Source organism: Mustela putorius, unplaced genomic scaffold, assembly GCF_011764305.1.
Source record: "Mustela putorius furo isolate JIRA1106 unplaced genomic scaffold, ASM1176430v1.1 tig00003834_pilon_pilon_pilon, whole genome shotgun sequence".
NCBI lineage: Eukaryota > Metazoa > Chordata > Mammalia > Carnivora > Mustelidae > Mustela > Mustela putorius.
In genome coordinates, this window is record NW_025421987.1 from 88836122 (window position 1) to 88853324 (window position 17203).

The 17203-nt window shown below is 40.6% G+C and overlaps 1 protein-coding gene across 10 annotated transcripts in view; it reads left to right on the forward strand.

Moving 5' to 3' along the window:
- The window catches only part of LOC101676863 (LIM domain containing preferred translocation partner in lipoma), a 655863-nt gene that overhangs the window by 265906 nt on the left and 372754 nt on the right, over positions 1-17203 (forward strand). For 9 of the 10 annotated variants that reach the window (XM_045088088.1, XM_045088086.1, XM_045088092.1 and 6 more), the window contains one exon: positions 15636-15748. In XM_045088088.1, coding sequence (XP_044944023.1) covers positions 15636-15748 — 113 coding nt within the window. Of the gene's footprint in view, positions 1-15635; positions 15749-17203 lie in introns of those variants that run through there. The other variant, XM_045088093.1, reaches the window with a different exon arrangement.

The window sequence follows — 17203 nt, forward strand, 5'->3', positions numbered from 1 at the left end:
ATCACAAGTTCCTGGAGGACAAGCATCCAGTCGACTTTGCAGGCTTCTTGGTTTGCCCCTCATGTCGGACTTGCCCACCGTAGATGGGGGGGGGTGTGGGTTTACAGATCACAGTGGGCGAGGAGGAGCCCATCCAGAACCGAGCAGAGGGCGCTGGGATTTGGGGATGTTCTTGTGTGTCTGACTTCCTGGTTACACTTCTTGTGATTGTTTTGACTTGGCTGTTCCATGGGGTTTTGAGGACAAAAGTGACCTCTTTGTTTGATGTGTCACAGTAGCTGTTTGTGCCTTAAAAATTGTTCAGGAACAGTTTATCCATTAAAGAAAGAATGACCTAGTAATACTTCCAGACCCAAGGAAATGTCGGGTTAATCAGTCACAGAAGTGCTTGATGTACCAAGATCGTACCACCTCAGGGCTCCTTACGTGGTTCCTTTCCAAGATTTCTAAACATTCCGGGGAGAGCACACTGTTTATTTGACTGCTAGGACTTCATTTTGCTATTGTTTAGTTATTCATGCTCTTCTTCCTCCCTGCCTCTTTCCTCTCTCTCTCTCTCTTTGCCTTTACCCCTAATTCTTTGGGACCCCTGCATGTGAGGAGCCGTATTAAGATTATAGCGTCTTCTCAGTTAATAATTGCGTTTTTATTTGAGTCTCTAAAGGTGAAGAAAGGGTTCATGGTCAAGATGCATAGAGAATCACCTCAAAATAAAAGTAATTTTTCTTTGTCTAGGACATTATGATTTTTAAATTATTTTTAATTTTGTCTCTCTGGTCTGTCCAGCTCTGGGCAGTATAAAAGACACGTGCTATTATTCTCATCTGACAAAAAAAAATTTGAGACTCGGAAGTTTCGTGATTTGACCAAGTTCACACAGCAAGTGAATAGTTCAGGTGTGACTGTAAGTGATGTATTTTAATACCACAGTGCTGTTTCTTTTATATTTCTAAGGCAGCTAACCGAGTCACTGTTCAAGTCAAGAACATGTTCCATTTATAGAAAACATCCCCATGGGGATGTTCAGTTGAGTTTCTTTCTTTCAATCTCTCTCTCTCCCCCCCCCCCCACTCTTTCCCTTTCTCCCACTCTCTCTCTCTCTCTCACCCCCCCCCCCATCACACCACAAACGTATTTCGGGAATGATAGCCACTGACTTTTTCAGGTTCTTCCTTTAAAGAATAATTTATTTGGCTAGGATTCAGCTTGCACTTGTCAAGAATTCATGCCTATACCCACTTGGCAAATATTTCCTTAACTCTTTTCAATCTCAACTGTGAGGCATGGAGAGGGATGCTATTGGGCTGGGGTGCCAAGTCACACGTGATGGGGCCGCTCAGGGAGAACACGGTAAAGTCAGGTGAATGGCTCCTGGATGTTCAACCAGACACTCTGTGGGCGTGCTCTAGAAGTGCTGGAGAGGGTGAGCGGTGGGAAGGTGCCCTTGTCAGGGGCAGCCAAGAAGGCTATGTGGGGTTGGCAGGTGACCAGGGCTTCAAGAATAACCTGCGCTCTGCTATGATGGCATGTTAGAGAGGGAAGTCCTGATGGAGGCAAGGAATGAGCAAATTCTTGGAGTCCAGGAAGCAAGGAGAAGCGGTCAGGCAGAATACTGGGTATGTGGCATAGGACCTTTGGCATTGTAAAGTACCAGATTTCCAGAGCTGCTGTGTGCAGCAGTAATTTCAAGGATTGCATACTTACAGAGCCTTCTAGGAGAGCATAAAGTGAACCGAGCCTGTCAAGTTTCTCTCCATTTCCTCCCAGGGAGCCCATCCTGTTTTAGGATTCTGCCTGTCCAGGATGAGGTCCTGTCAAGTCCTGGGAAACCCGTAATTCTCTCAAACCATCATTCTCTAAGCCTCCATTGCAACTGCTGTAGAATTAATTGACTCTACATGTGAGGGCTTATGTCTAGGCTCTCTCCTGTTTCCATAGGCCCAGTGCTCTTTCCATCGCTCTGTTATGTCTGCTTTTGGGCCAGCACCACACTGTTGATGCTTTGTGGTGAGTTTTGAAATCAGAGAGGGCAAATCCTCTAACTTTGTCCTTTTTTTTAAATTGTTTTGGTTTTTAGGGGACCAATGGATGTTTTCAGTCTGGTAACGGTATCCTAGATTAGTTGGAAAGAACTGAGTAAGGAATAGTGGGCACCATCTAGGCTGTTTACTAAGCCTCCATAAGAGGTAATGAGAAGTTGATCATTTTGGCGGCAGGAGAGGTGGACTTCTCAAGTAAACGGACTTGAACAGTTTGGTATGATTCAATATAGCTTGCTATATGCAGTGAGGATGGTGGGACAAAAAATAGAGAACAGGGGCTCTCTCTGAACCTGTATGATCAGGAGAATCATGTGATGTAGTGAAGTAAACAGAAAAGTAGAGGGCACAGGGAAGGTGAGCGGGTCCGTGAATTAGGATGTCTGCTTTCAGTTTGAGCACTGCACTTGAGATTCCGGTGGAGGTCAGAGACGGAGACATGGGCTAAGTCGTTGCCATGCTTATTCTGGGTCCTCTGTTGCTTATAACCGGTATATTCATTTAGAATTGCTTTTTCAATGTAATGCATTTATGGTTACCATGGTGGCAAGAGCCAAACAGAAGGAAGTGGTTGGGGACAGCAGCAAAGATGGAGATGTGGTTAAAGGTAATTTGCGAAGCTTCTGTGCCTTGCTTTAGCGAAGAACAAACAGAATGCTAGATGCTGTTGACATGTGTTTTATTTTGAAGTGACTGTTATTACTCGGGTCTGAAATCCTTAGCCTTGATCTCTTGGAGCCTAATGTTCCTGTTCTCCAGCTGAGAGAGTAATTCACCATCTTGTGTTGTAAACACTCACTCATTTTAACTGATTACACCTCCAATGATTCTCAAATCACTAAAATTACTAATTGCTATTCCTTACACATCAAAGAGTGAATCCTGAATAATTAACCCCAAATAAAATTAGATGAATTGGCCCTTTTAATTAGAGTCCCTGCTGCTGTTTGTTCTGAGCTTCCTTTTCTTACTGTTAAGAGACTTTTAGAATGATTAAAACTGTTTAAGTCTTAAACAGCCAGTGACCTTTTAATACAATATAAATCCGTGAAAGCAATATTTCAGTTAGCAGATGGTGAAGTAAATTTTTAGAGCAAGTACCTGTCAGCTCTAGTACTCCTTTGGAAAAAAAAAAAAAAATCATGCCGAAAAACAACCACCTTGAAATGAAATGAGTGTCTCTATTTGATTATTTTTAAAGCATTTATGCATTTGCTAAGCCTCAGTCTAGATGAAATGGCAGGGTTGAAGGAGAGTGAGTAATGGTTGGCATCATTTTACATAAATAGTAACAAGAATTTCTCAGTGAGAAGAATTTGAAGTCATTTGTGCAGAAAAGATGAAGACTGGAGAAACCATAGAAAGCCCCTGGCCATGGAGCCATTTTCATCATCAGGAGTCTCCTGATGCAGGGGAATGGGTCCCACGGTGGAGACAAGGAAGCTTTATGGGATTTCACTGCTGCTGATCTAACATGTAACATGCTGAGCTAACATTATTGGTCTGCCCAGGTTGCAGTCAGCCTGGATTTAGTTGAAGATATTTTATATGTTCCTGATCTATCTGTTCCACGTCTCCTAAACAGGAAGGGCCCCTTCTCTTCACTGTAGTCTTCTGAAGCTGTAGGGGCAGAACAAGTTTCTTTCTTATTCCCAACAGATTTCAGAGTCTCACACTAAATCTGTCATGTACTGTGGGACATGTGTCCTTAGCTGGAAGTTAGGAGATTTGAAGTCATGGTGGATTTTTTGGTATGGTTCTACACCTCTTGTCCGTTTCCCTTTACTACACGGGTCCAGAATTCCTCCATCTATAAGATAAAGTTACAGGACTAGGAAAGTTACTTTTTCTTTTTCCCCTAAAATTTAAAAATAAATTTTGACCTTTCATTCTAAAATAATTTCAGACTGTACCCAAACACTGGAAAATAGTGCAAAGGGTTTTTCGCTTAGTCTTTCCGGTTTCCCTAATTGTTGACGTCTTACACAGTCACAGTACAGGTACCCAAACCAGGTAATGAATACACTGACACAATACTACTAACTAGTATGTAAACTTTATTCAGATTTCATTATTGTCCTACTAATCTCCTTTTTCTGGTCTAGGATCCTATCCAGAGTCACAAGCTACATTTGGTTGTCTTGTCTCCTTAGTCTTCTTTAACTTAGGCCATTTCCTCAGTTTGTTTTTCATGGAGTTCAATGACTGCTAAACAGGGCCACACATCAGCTTCAATCTCGGAGCTTTCCAGGATGCTTGTATCTCAATCCTAAACCCAGGGATGCTGATTGAAGAATTCTAGAGTAAGGCCTGGCTGCAGGTAGTGGAAAAGGAAGTGCCCCATGAGATTTGGATGTACACTCTCAGTTAAAAGTCATATTTGTTCCAACATCTCAAGAGCTGACCTTTTGAGATTTTGTCCATGGGACATCTCTCTTTCATCTTCCTTCATGTCCCTGTTCCTCCTCCATTCCCATTTCTCGTTTATGGGAAGTATTCTGACTCTTCAAAATTCCTGGAGGATTTTTCAAGAAGTTTCTAGATACTAGGTGGGGTATACATACTGTTAAGACCTATCTACAGATCTCTTATTGTGGAAGGAAGGTCAAGTACAATACATATGATGTCGTGTGTCTGGAGGCTGGGACACCCCCATAATCAGGTGATGACTTAGGAATGTGGACTCATTGCCTGTATCTTGAAGACATGCTTTGAGTAAGGGAATGTGTAGAAACACTGCCGCTACCAAAAACAGCAAAACTCAGTGGCTATTTTAAGACTGATATCATTAGCTGTCCAACAGTGCCATGCAGGACCTGTGACCCACCAGTACTGTACTGTATTAACCTTATGTCAATAATTGGAAAGGGACAAAGTTGTCCAGGGTAAAACACATGTAGTCTAGTAGGATAAATCAGTAGGTAAGTAATTAAACTAATGAAGAGCAGAATGCTTTGCTTTAATAGAGCTAAATCAGGACAGAGAGGTATGTTGTCTTCAAAGTGGGGATGGCTTACTTTATCCAAATACAGCAGTGATTGGATAAGTTAACTGAGATAGTTCAAGCATTTTTATTGCGAAAACTTACCCCCTTAAGCTTCCCGCCATCTTTGGGGGGAAGGGAGGCTTCTGCCCTCAGTGACTGCCGTGGGGTGATGTCCTATCTCCCGAGGAAGGGGGTGTTTTTTGGAATTGTCTTTCAGCACACTATTTGTTTTCCACCTTCCTTTTTCAGTGGTAAATGAAGATTTGTTGTTGTTGTTTCCCTGGACTGTTGCCTCATTCTCTGTCCACAACATGAATTTTTAATTTTCATTTTAGTTTGGAACAGAGAGAATTTCACTTTTTGATGTTGGGGCTGAAGATATCTCAGTAGCTGGTAGAAGATTGATGCTCAGGCTTACTTAGGTCGTTGCTTTATTCATTTTGAGTGCCCATCTTTGGAAGCCGAAATTTATGGGGTAGTTTGTTGTTTGGGTAGCAATTAGGATGTTTTGTAAGACAGATGACAATTGGTGGATTAAAAATGTTAGTTCTGGTTCTAGTCCATTTGCAGAGCCAGACCGTCCTCCTAATTTCGTATTACTTAAACATCATTCAGTGCTTTTGACTAAGAAATTGAATTTATTTTCAACAAATGGAAACTGCAGTAAAATAGAGGAGTGCAGTATGCTTAGATGTATTCCAGCTTCACACAAATAATTTATTTGTGAGGAAGCACGGGGACTGTTGGATTTAGTGAAGACCCAGGGATTCTGTATTAGTGAATTGTAGAGTGAAACTGTCCATTTGAAAATCAGAAAGACTTCATCCGCTTTAGGATAAATAATTCTTCTTGCTTTTAATTTGAGAATCACAATGAACATTTCAAGCTAAAGTTATTTAGAAAGATGACGGAGACATTACATTTGGGCTTGGGTAAATATAGTGGCACATTAAAATTAAACACTGGGTTTGAGTCGATTCTGCGATTCATTTCACAGTGTCTTCCTTTGATTTTTAAAAAATGCATGTCTGTGATTCACATTTATTGTATAACAGTTGAACCAAAAGGAGAAGGATTAAAAAGGAAGGAAAAAAAAAAACCCACAACTCTTCCCATAAGCTCTAGACAACCATTGTTAACATACAGGTTTCCACAAAAATAGGACCATGTGATGAGCACTATTCAGTAGCCCACTATTTTCCTCATATGATATGTCAGAAAGTTCTTCAGGTTCTTCTTCCAGATACTCCGTGACTCACTCCCTCACTAGATTTAAGTCTTTGTTCAAATACCACATTGGTGAGGCATTTCCCATCCTTTCTCTTAAAAATTATGGCTTTCCATCCCCACCCTAGAACTCCCTTGATTTCTTTGCTCTCTGTTTCCTAGTGCTAATCACCATTTGTGACTATGTTTTGTTTAATTTATTTTTTACTTTTATTTTTATTTTTTTAGGATTTTATTTATTTGACACAGAGAGGGGGAGATCACAAGTAGGGAGAGAGGCAGGCAGAGGGGGAAGGGGGAGCAGGGTCTGCTGAGCAGAAAGCCTGATGCAGGGCTCAATCTTAGGACCCTGAGATCATGACCTGAGCCGAAGGCAGGGGCTTAACCCACTGAGCCACCCAGGCGCTCCTGTTGAGTTTATTTTTAAAGATTCCTCTCCTTCTGATAGAATATAAGTTCCATGAGTACATCACTTTTTTATTTTATTTTTTGTTCTTAATGTTTGATTTCCCCTCTTATGTCTAGAATAATGCCTGACACATAAAAGGCACTCAGTCCATGAGTAAATAGATGTCAGATCTGGATGAAAATAATTATTTTGATGGCTACACAGTTTCCCAGTGTGTGATTGACTGCAGTTGATTTTTTTTACCAATACTTTACTGATGAACGTTCTGATTAATTCCATTATATTTCATTGTGATGAAGATTCTTTAATGTGCTTCTCTATGTACTCTTCAGTTACTTCTTTTGTAGGACAATTCATTAAAAGTGGTGTTGCTGCATTAAAGTGTATAAATATTTTACGGCTCTTGATACTTGTTGTCAGATTTTCTTGAGAAAAGTCTTATCTTAATCGTCCTCTATTTATATGTGACTAGGGTAGAAAAATGCAGATTTTTTTTTGTCATCAATATTGTGTTTCATCACAATTATATTTTTAAAACTTTTACTTATTTATTTGACACAGAGAGAGAGAGAGAGATTACAAATAGGCAGAAAGAAAGGCAGAAAGAGAGGGAGGGAACCAGGTTCCCTGCTAAGCGGGGAGCCCAATATGGGGCTTGATCCCAGGACCCTGAGATCATAACCTGAGCTGAAGGCAGAGGCTTAACCCACGGAGCCACCCAGGTGCCCCTTCATTATTATTTTTAATCTTAGTCCTACCATGTAAATGACATTGATTAGAAAATTAAGTGCTATTACAATCAACAATCTGTTTTTTAGTTAAGCGGCAGAAAATAAAAATGGAAGGAAAATAGAAAGGTTAATTTTCTAATGTATAATTATGTATAATAAAAGCCTGAACTCCAAAAGTGTCTGGTGTCAGAGCCGAGGAATTGGAATCACTTGCTTAAGGTCACATATCTCCTCACTTACAGATGAAGATGCATTATTTAAGGGGGCTGGTGGTGTTGCTATTTGGATGACGAGGACAGGGAACTGGGAATGCCCAGCCTTGGTCTGATAATTATCACTTTAACCAGAGAGTTTTCAAAGAGGCTTCCCACTCAAAGAACAGGAGCAAAATGGGAATATAGGAGCCGCTTTATTAATAGCTCCATGAGGACTTAATCTCTCTCTAGGACAGAGGTCTGAGGTCACACTGAGATGGTGCATAGGCTTTGGCTCTAGGAATAAGCAGTCTTTTTATTCTCTATACTACAGATAACTGGTTGACAAAGTCAGGGTATTTCCTTTCATATTTTTAGTTACTACCAGTGGGTAGTAAATCCTTTGAGAAGCCTGAGAGGTGATGCATTCAATGGGACTTATCCTCAATGGTTTCTTAACCTCTGCCATAGCCCAGTGTATCCTGGTAGTATTTAAAACCTTGTTCAGCTCAATCTTTGCAGATGACACATTTCTAGGTACTGAGAATTTCTCTTTGGTTTTGTGTATACATGTTATTTTAAAAATAGCTATAGTTTTCCTTCCCTTCCCCTATGTTCATCTGTTTTGTTTCTTAAATTCCTCATATGATAAAATAAGATGAAATCAGAGAGGGAGAAAACCATAAGAGACTCTTAGCTATGGGAAAGGAGCTGAGGGCTGCTGGAGAGGATGTGGGTGGGGGGATGGGGTGGCTGGGTAATGGACATTCAGGAGGCCACTTGATGTAATGAGCCCTGGGTGTTCTGCTGATGAATCTCTAAATTCTGTCTATGAAAACAATAATGCACTGTATGTTAATTAAATTGAGTTTAAATAAATTTTTTTAAAATACCATGTAATTGCATTCATATGAGGACTTTAAGGAATAAAATAAATGAACAAAGGTAAAAAAGAGACAGACCAAGAATCAGACGCTTAAATGTAGAGAACAAACTGATGGTTACCAGAAGGGAGGTGGTGGTGGGGAGTGGGTGAAACAGGTGATGGGGATTAAGAGTTCTGATTAATGTGTGAATTGCCCGATCCCTGTAATGCACACCTGAAGCTAATATAATATTGTCCATTAACTGTACTGGAATTAAAAAAAAAAGTAAATGGGTAAAATAATGGCAGTTGAGAATTTTGTATCACGAAGAGTAAGTTTCTTTTCTACTCTTGTTCCTAGTGATAAAATTCAACTTCTTCGTAGAGGCAACTTGCTGTTAGCAATTTCTTAGGAATCCATTTACAAGATAATCCATGACAACACAGGCATATATATTTTCATGCAAATGATACCATTATACATGCTGTCCTAAACCATGAACACCTCACTGTTTTAAGCAAACTCTACACCCAACGTGAAACTCAAACTTGCGACCCCGAGATCCGGAGTCACCCGCCTCTCTACAGACTGAGCCAGCCAGGCGCCCTGCGAATGTGTCATTTAAAAAAATATTTCGCTCTGTGTGTTTTCTGGTGTAATTTCCTGGGTGGCAAGTGTGTTTACTATAAAGTGAAGATGACGTTGAGGGTGGAATTGTAATGGGTCTTTAGTTGCTTTGTTCTGTAATAAGTTGCCTCTCATCTCTGAAGAGGACGCTACAAGGGTGATGCTGCTCTGTCATCCATGGAAACGGCCACTCCTGTCGCCTTTGCTTTGTCTTCCTCTCAATCTCTTCAGTCTTTTCAGAAATCTTTGCCTTCTCCGAGTTGGTCTCTTGAGGAGGCAGCTTCAGACTCAGTTGTCCCCTTGTGCCTGTGTGGAAAGCAGCAAGAATGGCCCCCGGGGTATGTAGCCGTGGTACAAGTCACATTCAGATTTGCGTCCTGATGTTTTGGGTGGGAGTTGAGTTCTGGGTCACAGTCACTGTAGTGATGGTTACTCCATGAATAACCAGCAGTTTGTAAATAAATACATCTAATAGAAATTGCAGTGTGTGTAGCATGTGGGAAGTACGGCTTCGTGAAACCCTCGTTTCAGATATGCATGTACTTAGATAGGGCCGAGTGGTCGTATTGCATCATGATATAAAAGGGTATTTCTTTACTCTGGGTGGTGGTCAAAAAGGTTCAGAGTCTCTGTTTAAACTGTTTGGATCTGGAGGGTGACAGGGAAGTAGATATGGTCATCCTCATTTCATAGGTGAGGGAGGCCGAGCCTGAGATGGTAGTATGGCCTTTTCTGGAGTAAAAGGTAGAGCTGGGGTTTGCATTTCAAGTTCTAGGCTTGGGATCTTGTGTGATTTTCTTCTGAACATATTTCTGTCCTCTATTAGGGACTATAAACAGAAATAGATAGCTTTTTCCTGGAAGCTTATGATTTGGTCACTGTAATTGCTTATGATTTGGTCACTGTAATGACATTTTGTGTGTGTGTGTGTGTACGTGTACATGTATGTGTGTTCCAACCCAATCTGTTATATACTTATAATTTAAATACTTAACTTGAGAAGCCTGTAAGTGATTTTCTTTATTTATACCTTAATGTTTATTTCCTTAAACAACCAGAAAGTAGCCACATAAGAAAGCTGGAGAACCAACAGCGGTCAACTGGAAGGCCCCTAAAGAAAGCCATGCTCCTCCCTGTGGCGCACATGGGCCTACGGCCTCAGCTCCTGGCGAGGATGTTAGACATGCAGAGTCTCAGGCCTTATCCCATATCTGCTGAGTCTGAGTCTGTGTTTTTTCTTGATACCCTTGGCCATTTGTACATTGACATTTAAACACTATGTAAGGCATCAGGCCATTTTTTTTTTAAACATCAATTGAACAATGAAATGGCTTTCTGTGTATGTCAGTTATTCAGCTAATCTATTTACTGAGAGTGTACCATGGCCCAAATCTTATCCTAGGATGTGGAGCTAGAAAGAAACTGTTAAGTGGGCTCTCCTTGCCGTTCTAAGTAGGAGAGAATGACCACAAATACCTAAGTGCAACCAGGTATTAGAGGTGCTGTGATAGACCCCTACGTGGGGCACACGGGGCTGCTGTGTGAATCCCCATGTATGCGTGCAGGTGTACACGGATGCTGGAAGAAGAAAAAGAATGATGCTTTTTCCGTTGTTGTTTTTTAACTATAGTAAATTAATTCAGACTTCACTGATGATCTGAGTTTAATTATTCCCTTGTGTTTTTTCACTATCATCACATACAATTAGTAATTTATCACCTTCTTTGCTAGTAAATTCTTGCTCTTTTCCCCCCTCTCATGTTGGCCTTGATTTGATGAAGGGAGAAGTGAGCTCTGCATTCAGGTCGATAGATGCCTTTCGTAGGTGCCCAAGCCATGTCGCTAGAGCACCTACTGTGGCTGATAACCCAGTTCCTAGCAGGTAGCTGTATAAGCTTCTTCGTGCTCCTGCCTTCTAACCCCTAGACTAGGAAGGATGGCCGAAGAAAGGATGCATACCTGGGTTCTTGGCAGATTTGCCTTGCTTGCTTCTCAGGTTAATGCTATGCATTGCATAGCATTATTTTGTGGCAGTGGCAGTGAGTTGGCATAAAGTGGTCTTTGAGAGAGTCAGAGACATACACTTTTGCACGACTCACCCTTTAGCTGCCTCATAGTGCTACCTCTGGCACAAAGTAAAAATCTGTTGCATATTAGCTGAATTCTTTGGGATAATACAGAGCAAATTAAGTGAGATACTTCTAGCTTCTCTGCCATGCAGAGAGACCATCCATTTCCAGCTCCATATTTCGCTAGCTGTGTAACTTGAGTTAACTCTTTGCCTGGCAAGTGAGGGATACATGTATTTTGTATGTGGATAGGCTTTGGATGGCTAGCAAAAGGGTAAGGAGGACACCAGGTCTGTAGGCATATGGTTGGGACTACCCTCTTTCTTTTGTGGGTTTTTTTTTTTTTTTTTAAGATTTTATTTATCCATTTGACAGAGGGAGAGCACAAACAGGGATAGCAGCAGGCAGAGGGAACAGCAGGCTCCCCACTGAGCAGGGAGCCCAATGTGGGGCTCAATCGCAGGAGCCTGGGATCACAACCTGAGCCAAAGGCACCAGCTTAACTGACTGAGCTACCCCAGCACCCTACCCTTCTTCTTCTGAAACTAAATATTTCCATCTTAGATTTTAGGTATCCCTGCACTGTTCAGTAGCCTCATGGTGTGTTCAGTTTGGGCTTGCTTGCTTGATTTATTCCATGCCCCTGTAATTCACAGGGTCTGAAAATTCCATTTGGATTACCCCTTGCAAGCAGAGAGGAGGATAGGCCATGCACTAAGGTGAAGGTCTGTAGCTTAGCATTGCTATTTGCAAGGTCCTGCAGCTGATTCCTTGTGGATGTGTTTCTGGAGGGTCACCACCTGAGCTTCAAAGCCAGATGCTCCCTCATTGTTGGAAGAAGTCTGCAAGAGTGGAAATGATCCCTCCCCCACCAACACAGACACAGAGACACAAAGACACACAAAGATACACACAGACACACACACACACACACACTTTGTTGTTTTGTTCTTTCCATTTTACCATCTTCTTTAAACATATAAATTTGCTTTCTCTCTCCTGCAGTCTTATTTTTCCTGCAACTTAGAAGCATTTTCTTTTGCTTAATTGCCTGTTAAAATGGTGAACCATAAATCAGAGTTCTTGAAATAGTTCTTAGTCTGATTTAAGATAATTATTAAGAGCTTTTCATTCCAACTATCTCAGCTGGTTGTTTCCCTCCAAAGGACCCATTTTCTATCCTTTATCATGTGTGTGTCTGTTTCTTAGGCATTTGCCTGCTCCTCCACACTGTTTTAAAATGTGAGCTCCACTCCAAGGAATGAAGGAAGAGGCCTATGGTGGTCGAGCTTGAAAAACTGAAAATTATGTGATAATTATTATGAACGTATCACTGTTTTAAAATCTTAATCTAATCTTCACCTAGAATTAGCAGTCTAGATTTTTGTTGTTTTCAAGTTATTTCTTTTAAGAATACGTTCCGTCTTCCTTTTCTGTTCCTTTTCACCTTCCCAGGATTGTCGACAACCTATGCCTCACAATATATTCAATTTTTGAGGTAGAAATAGAGTCGGGAAGGATATGCAGTTGACCCTTGACTGACACAGGAATGAAGGGCTCTGACCCCCTGCGTTTGACAATCCACATGTCTTCCAACTCTCCATGAACACTGACTGCTAAAAGCTACTGTTAATCCTTTGGATTCTTGGCCAATAAACGAACACTTGGTTGCATGTATTTTGTATGTTATATATATCATATACTGTACTCTTATGATGAAGTAAGCGAGGGAAGAGAACATGTTAAGGAAAACATAAGGAAGAGAAAACACGTTTACAGGACTCTGCGGTACAAAATCTGTGTGTCAGTTGACCTGTGGAATGCCAGCCTATTTTTTCCAAGGATTGACTGTAGGTAGAAGGGGCTACAGACGCAAGCAGTTGTAGTTTTTATTCTAAGACTAATTTGCTGAGAACTTGGACTGTTCATGTGGCCTTCATGGGCCTCTGTTTCTACCTTTATGATATGATCTCCAAGATTCCATTCAGTTCTGATCCGGTTTAATGTTCCAACAGTTCTCTGTGATATAATAAATGGTGCTAAAGTATAAGACGGCGCTCAGAAGTTTAAATTAGTTATGAAGAAGGCATAGATAGAAGAAGGTCCGCATAGAACATTTGAACCAGAAAATTAGGCCGCGCACTAGAATTTGGTTGCATCAGTCTCCATCAGCATAGACCTTCTTTGCTGATCACTGAAGATCTCATTGTGAGCATTCTTCTCATAGGTTCTGACTTTTCAAGGCAGAAAAGAACTTGGTGACAATTCTTGTTATTTACAGGTATTAAATCTATCTATCTATCTATATATATATAATTATTACATATATGTATATATATATACATATATATATAATTATTATTACTTTTTAGTGCAGTGTTTGGCCAAAGGAAGGCCAAGTTAGTTTCTCAATTCAGACTGCACATTAGTCTCATCTGGGTTTTAAGGGAGGAGTGGGACCTGACATCTCCTCTCTACCCCCTTTTCCCCATCCCCAAGATACTCATTGGATGGATGTGAGCTGGTATTTGGGCAAGGGCATTTTTAGATAAGCTTTCTTGGTGATTCTAGTAAGTAGCCAGTGTTCAGAACTACTGGGTAGTGTTACTGAAAGTTTATGACCCCAATAGGCACATGGACAAAGCATGTCTCCAGATGTGCACATCTAGAAAGTTAAGAGAAACAGAAATGTTTCTATATGACACAAGTCTTTTAACCTTTCTAATCCTGTGGGGTCTAAAATAGGAACAATGTAATAATTGGCTTAAATGGAGTGGCTCTCAAAGTATGGTCTCAGGACGAGTACCATCAGGATCCTCTGGGCATTTATTAGAAATGCACACTCTCAGATGTCACTCTAGACCTACAGAATCAGGAGCTCGGTGGGTGGGACATAGCCATCTGTGTTTAACCAAACCTTTCTGAGGTCCCGATGACCTCCAGAATTTGAGAACCATCAGTACGGAGGGATGGAGGACTAAGAGGTAGCCTTTGAAAATCTTAGCAGTGACTGGTGCATAGTGAGAGTCCAAAAAGCACAGTATTCTAAACATAGTGTGTTTGACTGCTTGGGAGTCTGAATATAATGGGGAGCTAGATTGGACAGCTACTCTTCCAATGCTAAGTCTGTTATTTGTAGGGCAAATAGAGCCCAAGTGAACCATCCCCAAGGTATATCAGAATATTGAATCCACTCTCATTCCAGTGCTTTAGAGTCTTTTTTAGTAAGGCTTAAATTGTGATATTTTGGTACTGTCCAAAAGCAAATCATTGGGTGAAGGAACTCGCAGCCTTACCAGTAAGTGTTGAGCATCTGAAATGCAGAGACAGGCGACTCATGTATGAATATTATCTATTATTATTATTAAATATTATTTTTTGAAGGAAAGTCAAATCAATAATTTTTTAATGGACATTTCCTTTTCCTAATAGGATTTCTTTCAAAGTATTTTTTAAAAATTCCATGTCATGAAGCCACAGAGCTCTTGGGTTTATATATATACCTCAGATCTTAGAGGTTAGGCGTTCTCTTACGACAACATAATGTCGGTATGCTGTTCTGGTTGGCCAGTGGTGTTGAGGTTTCTTGATATGCTGACCCCTCATAACATCCTGCCTGGATTGTCTGTAGATTTCAATGATGTTACTTATTTTAATTTCTCCTGAACGGCCCTACATGGACTTTTAGATTAGTCTTTAGTAAGTCGTATTGCAAGCAGGTTTCTTTCTTCTCAGAAGTCCTTGTTGGATCCCTACTGCATGCATGATACAATTCAAACTACTTACTAGACATGAACACACTTGAAAGTTGTTTTTTTTGTTGTTGTTGTTTTGGTTTGGTTTGGTTTGGTTTTTTTGGTCACCGCACTTATTTTTATTACCTACTAGTATTATTTTACATTCCCATATTTATGCTCTCTTAATAACTTGCTCCTTATTCTCTAGGCCCTGGATGTTTTAATCTATGCCTTTGTTCCCCTGTCTTTCTGCTAAGCAGACTTGTTGTCCGTATCATGATGTTCAGGGGCCATTGTAATGCTCCAGTATAAGCCTTCTTTGGTCCCTCCACCTCGACATAAACTTTCCTTTATCTTAGATTCCAGAAGAGTTTGTTTCTCCATCTCAATATATTTTATCTTGTATTATCTTCATTTGTGTACACATTTTTTTCCTCCTTTGCTTGACTGTGAAAGTCTTACACCCCTCAGCCACTGCCCTCACAACCCCAAGCACCTTCTCTGTTCTGGCTAAACATTCCTGCCCCCTCTCGACTAGCTTTTATGTCACTTCTAAGTATCAGATCTGGTCCTCGTTCTTCTCAAAAGTAAGGCTACTGATGAAACTGCAAAGAGCTATCATGGGGGATAATTGCTTGAAGAGACAAAAAGGTCTATATCCGTGTGGTCAACTTGAACAAATGTGTGATTTTCAAGAGTCCTGTGTGATTGCCTGTATATTCACTTCCTGTGTTCATGTCCTTTCTGTAGGTGACTTTCTTCCACCCCCGCCTCCACCTCTAGATGATCCTGGTGCTCTTCCGTCCAGCCCCGGAAACTTCCCTCCTCCACCACCCCTTGACGAAGGTGCTTTCAGGGCACAGGTAAGATGTATGGTTGAAGTCATATCAATGAGCCATGCTTGGAAGTTGGTGAATTCAGTGATTATTTCCATGGTGGATGAACATTTATTCAGAGCCTGAAGAAAGCTTTGCAACTCAAGAAAGCTCAGATCCTTTAATGCCACCTCCCTGGCTGAAGCTTCTCAGAACTCAGCTGGCTTGCATTCGAAAGCCCCAGAAATCCTTTTACCTACTAATTTTGTTCTGAAACTCAAAGCCATTTTTTAGAAATGCCACTTGAGAATTCCACATTTTCCTGTTATCCTGGGGACCCAGCCATGCTTTTTTATTGCCTCATTTCTCTATCCACAAACATTGCATTCTGCGTGAGTAAGAGTGATCTTCAAAGGCTCTGGTTGGTCACTGTGGTCACTTAATTGGTCAGCGGCATCATTCTAGCAAAAGCTCCAGCAAACCTTCTTGGGGTATTCTTTACTGAGTGAGGTCAAGGATGCACATTAGAGTATGTATTGATTATGTACAAGTGGTGTGCTCTAGAGACTGCTGATTGCAAGTAACGTGGGGCTGGAATCAGAAGCACTGGTAGGAATAGTCAGTCTGTGATTGCATAGAGTCACTTGTGACCATATGCCACCACTTGGCATCCAAATGCTGTTCGTATCAGGAAGGAAAACTAAGTAACAAAGTTATAGAATTATTGTTGTGTTTTACAGGTGAGAATGTTACTATAGATACATAGAAAAAAAAACAGCCCTTGTCTTTCAGAGAAACATCAAAGATATTTGGGGAGAGGAAATTAATGGTATCAGGTATGGTCTTCAAAATAATAAGAGTAGGGAGCTGATGAGTGAGAAAATAGGTGAAAGAAAGATTAGTTATGAGTTGATAATTGTTGAGCACATGCAGGTTGATTCTATTATTTGGTATACATTTATTTAGCAAATAGAAATAACACAATCATTTTTTCTTATTTTTAGTCATTTTTTTTAACAATTAAAAAAAAGCCTCCTACATTTGTCTTTTATATACTTCTGCTCTTATTTTGTCCTGGGCTATTCTTTGCATATTATTGAATTTACATAATTAAAAACTTCATTTTGTCTATTTGGTCTCTTAGAATATTATGGAAACTGCTTTCTTGCATTTTAAATCTTGAGTTCTAAAAAGCTTGTTTGACCTTGTGACAGAAGACTTGTGTTTGATTGCTAGTTGAACAACGTAATCTAGTTATGTGGGTTTTGTTTTGTTTTGTTTTTAAAATGTATTAACTAATTTTAGAGAGGGCACAAGAGAGAGAGAGAGCACACAGGGAGCAAGGGCACAGGGAGAGGGAAAGAGAGAATCTCAAGCAGATTCTGTGCTGAGCTCGGAGCCCCACATGGGGCTTGATCTCATGACTCTGAGATCAGGATCTAGCAGAAACCAAATGTCTGTATATTTAAATGACTGCGCCACCCTGGGGCCCCTCTAGTTACA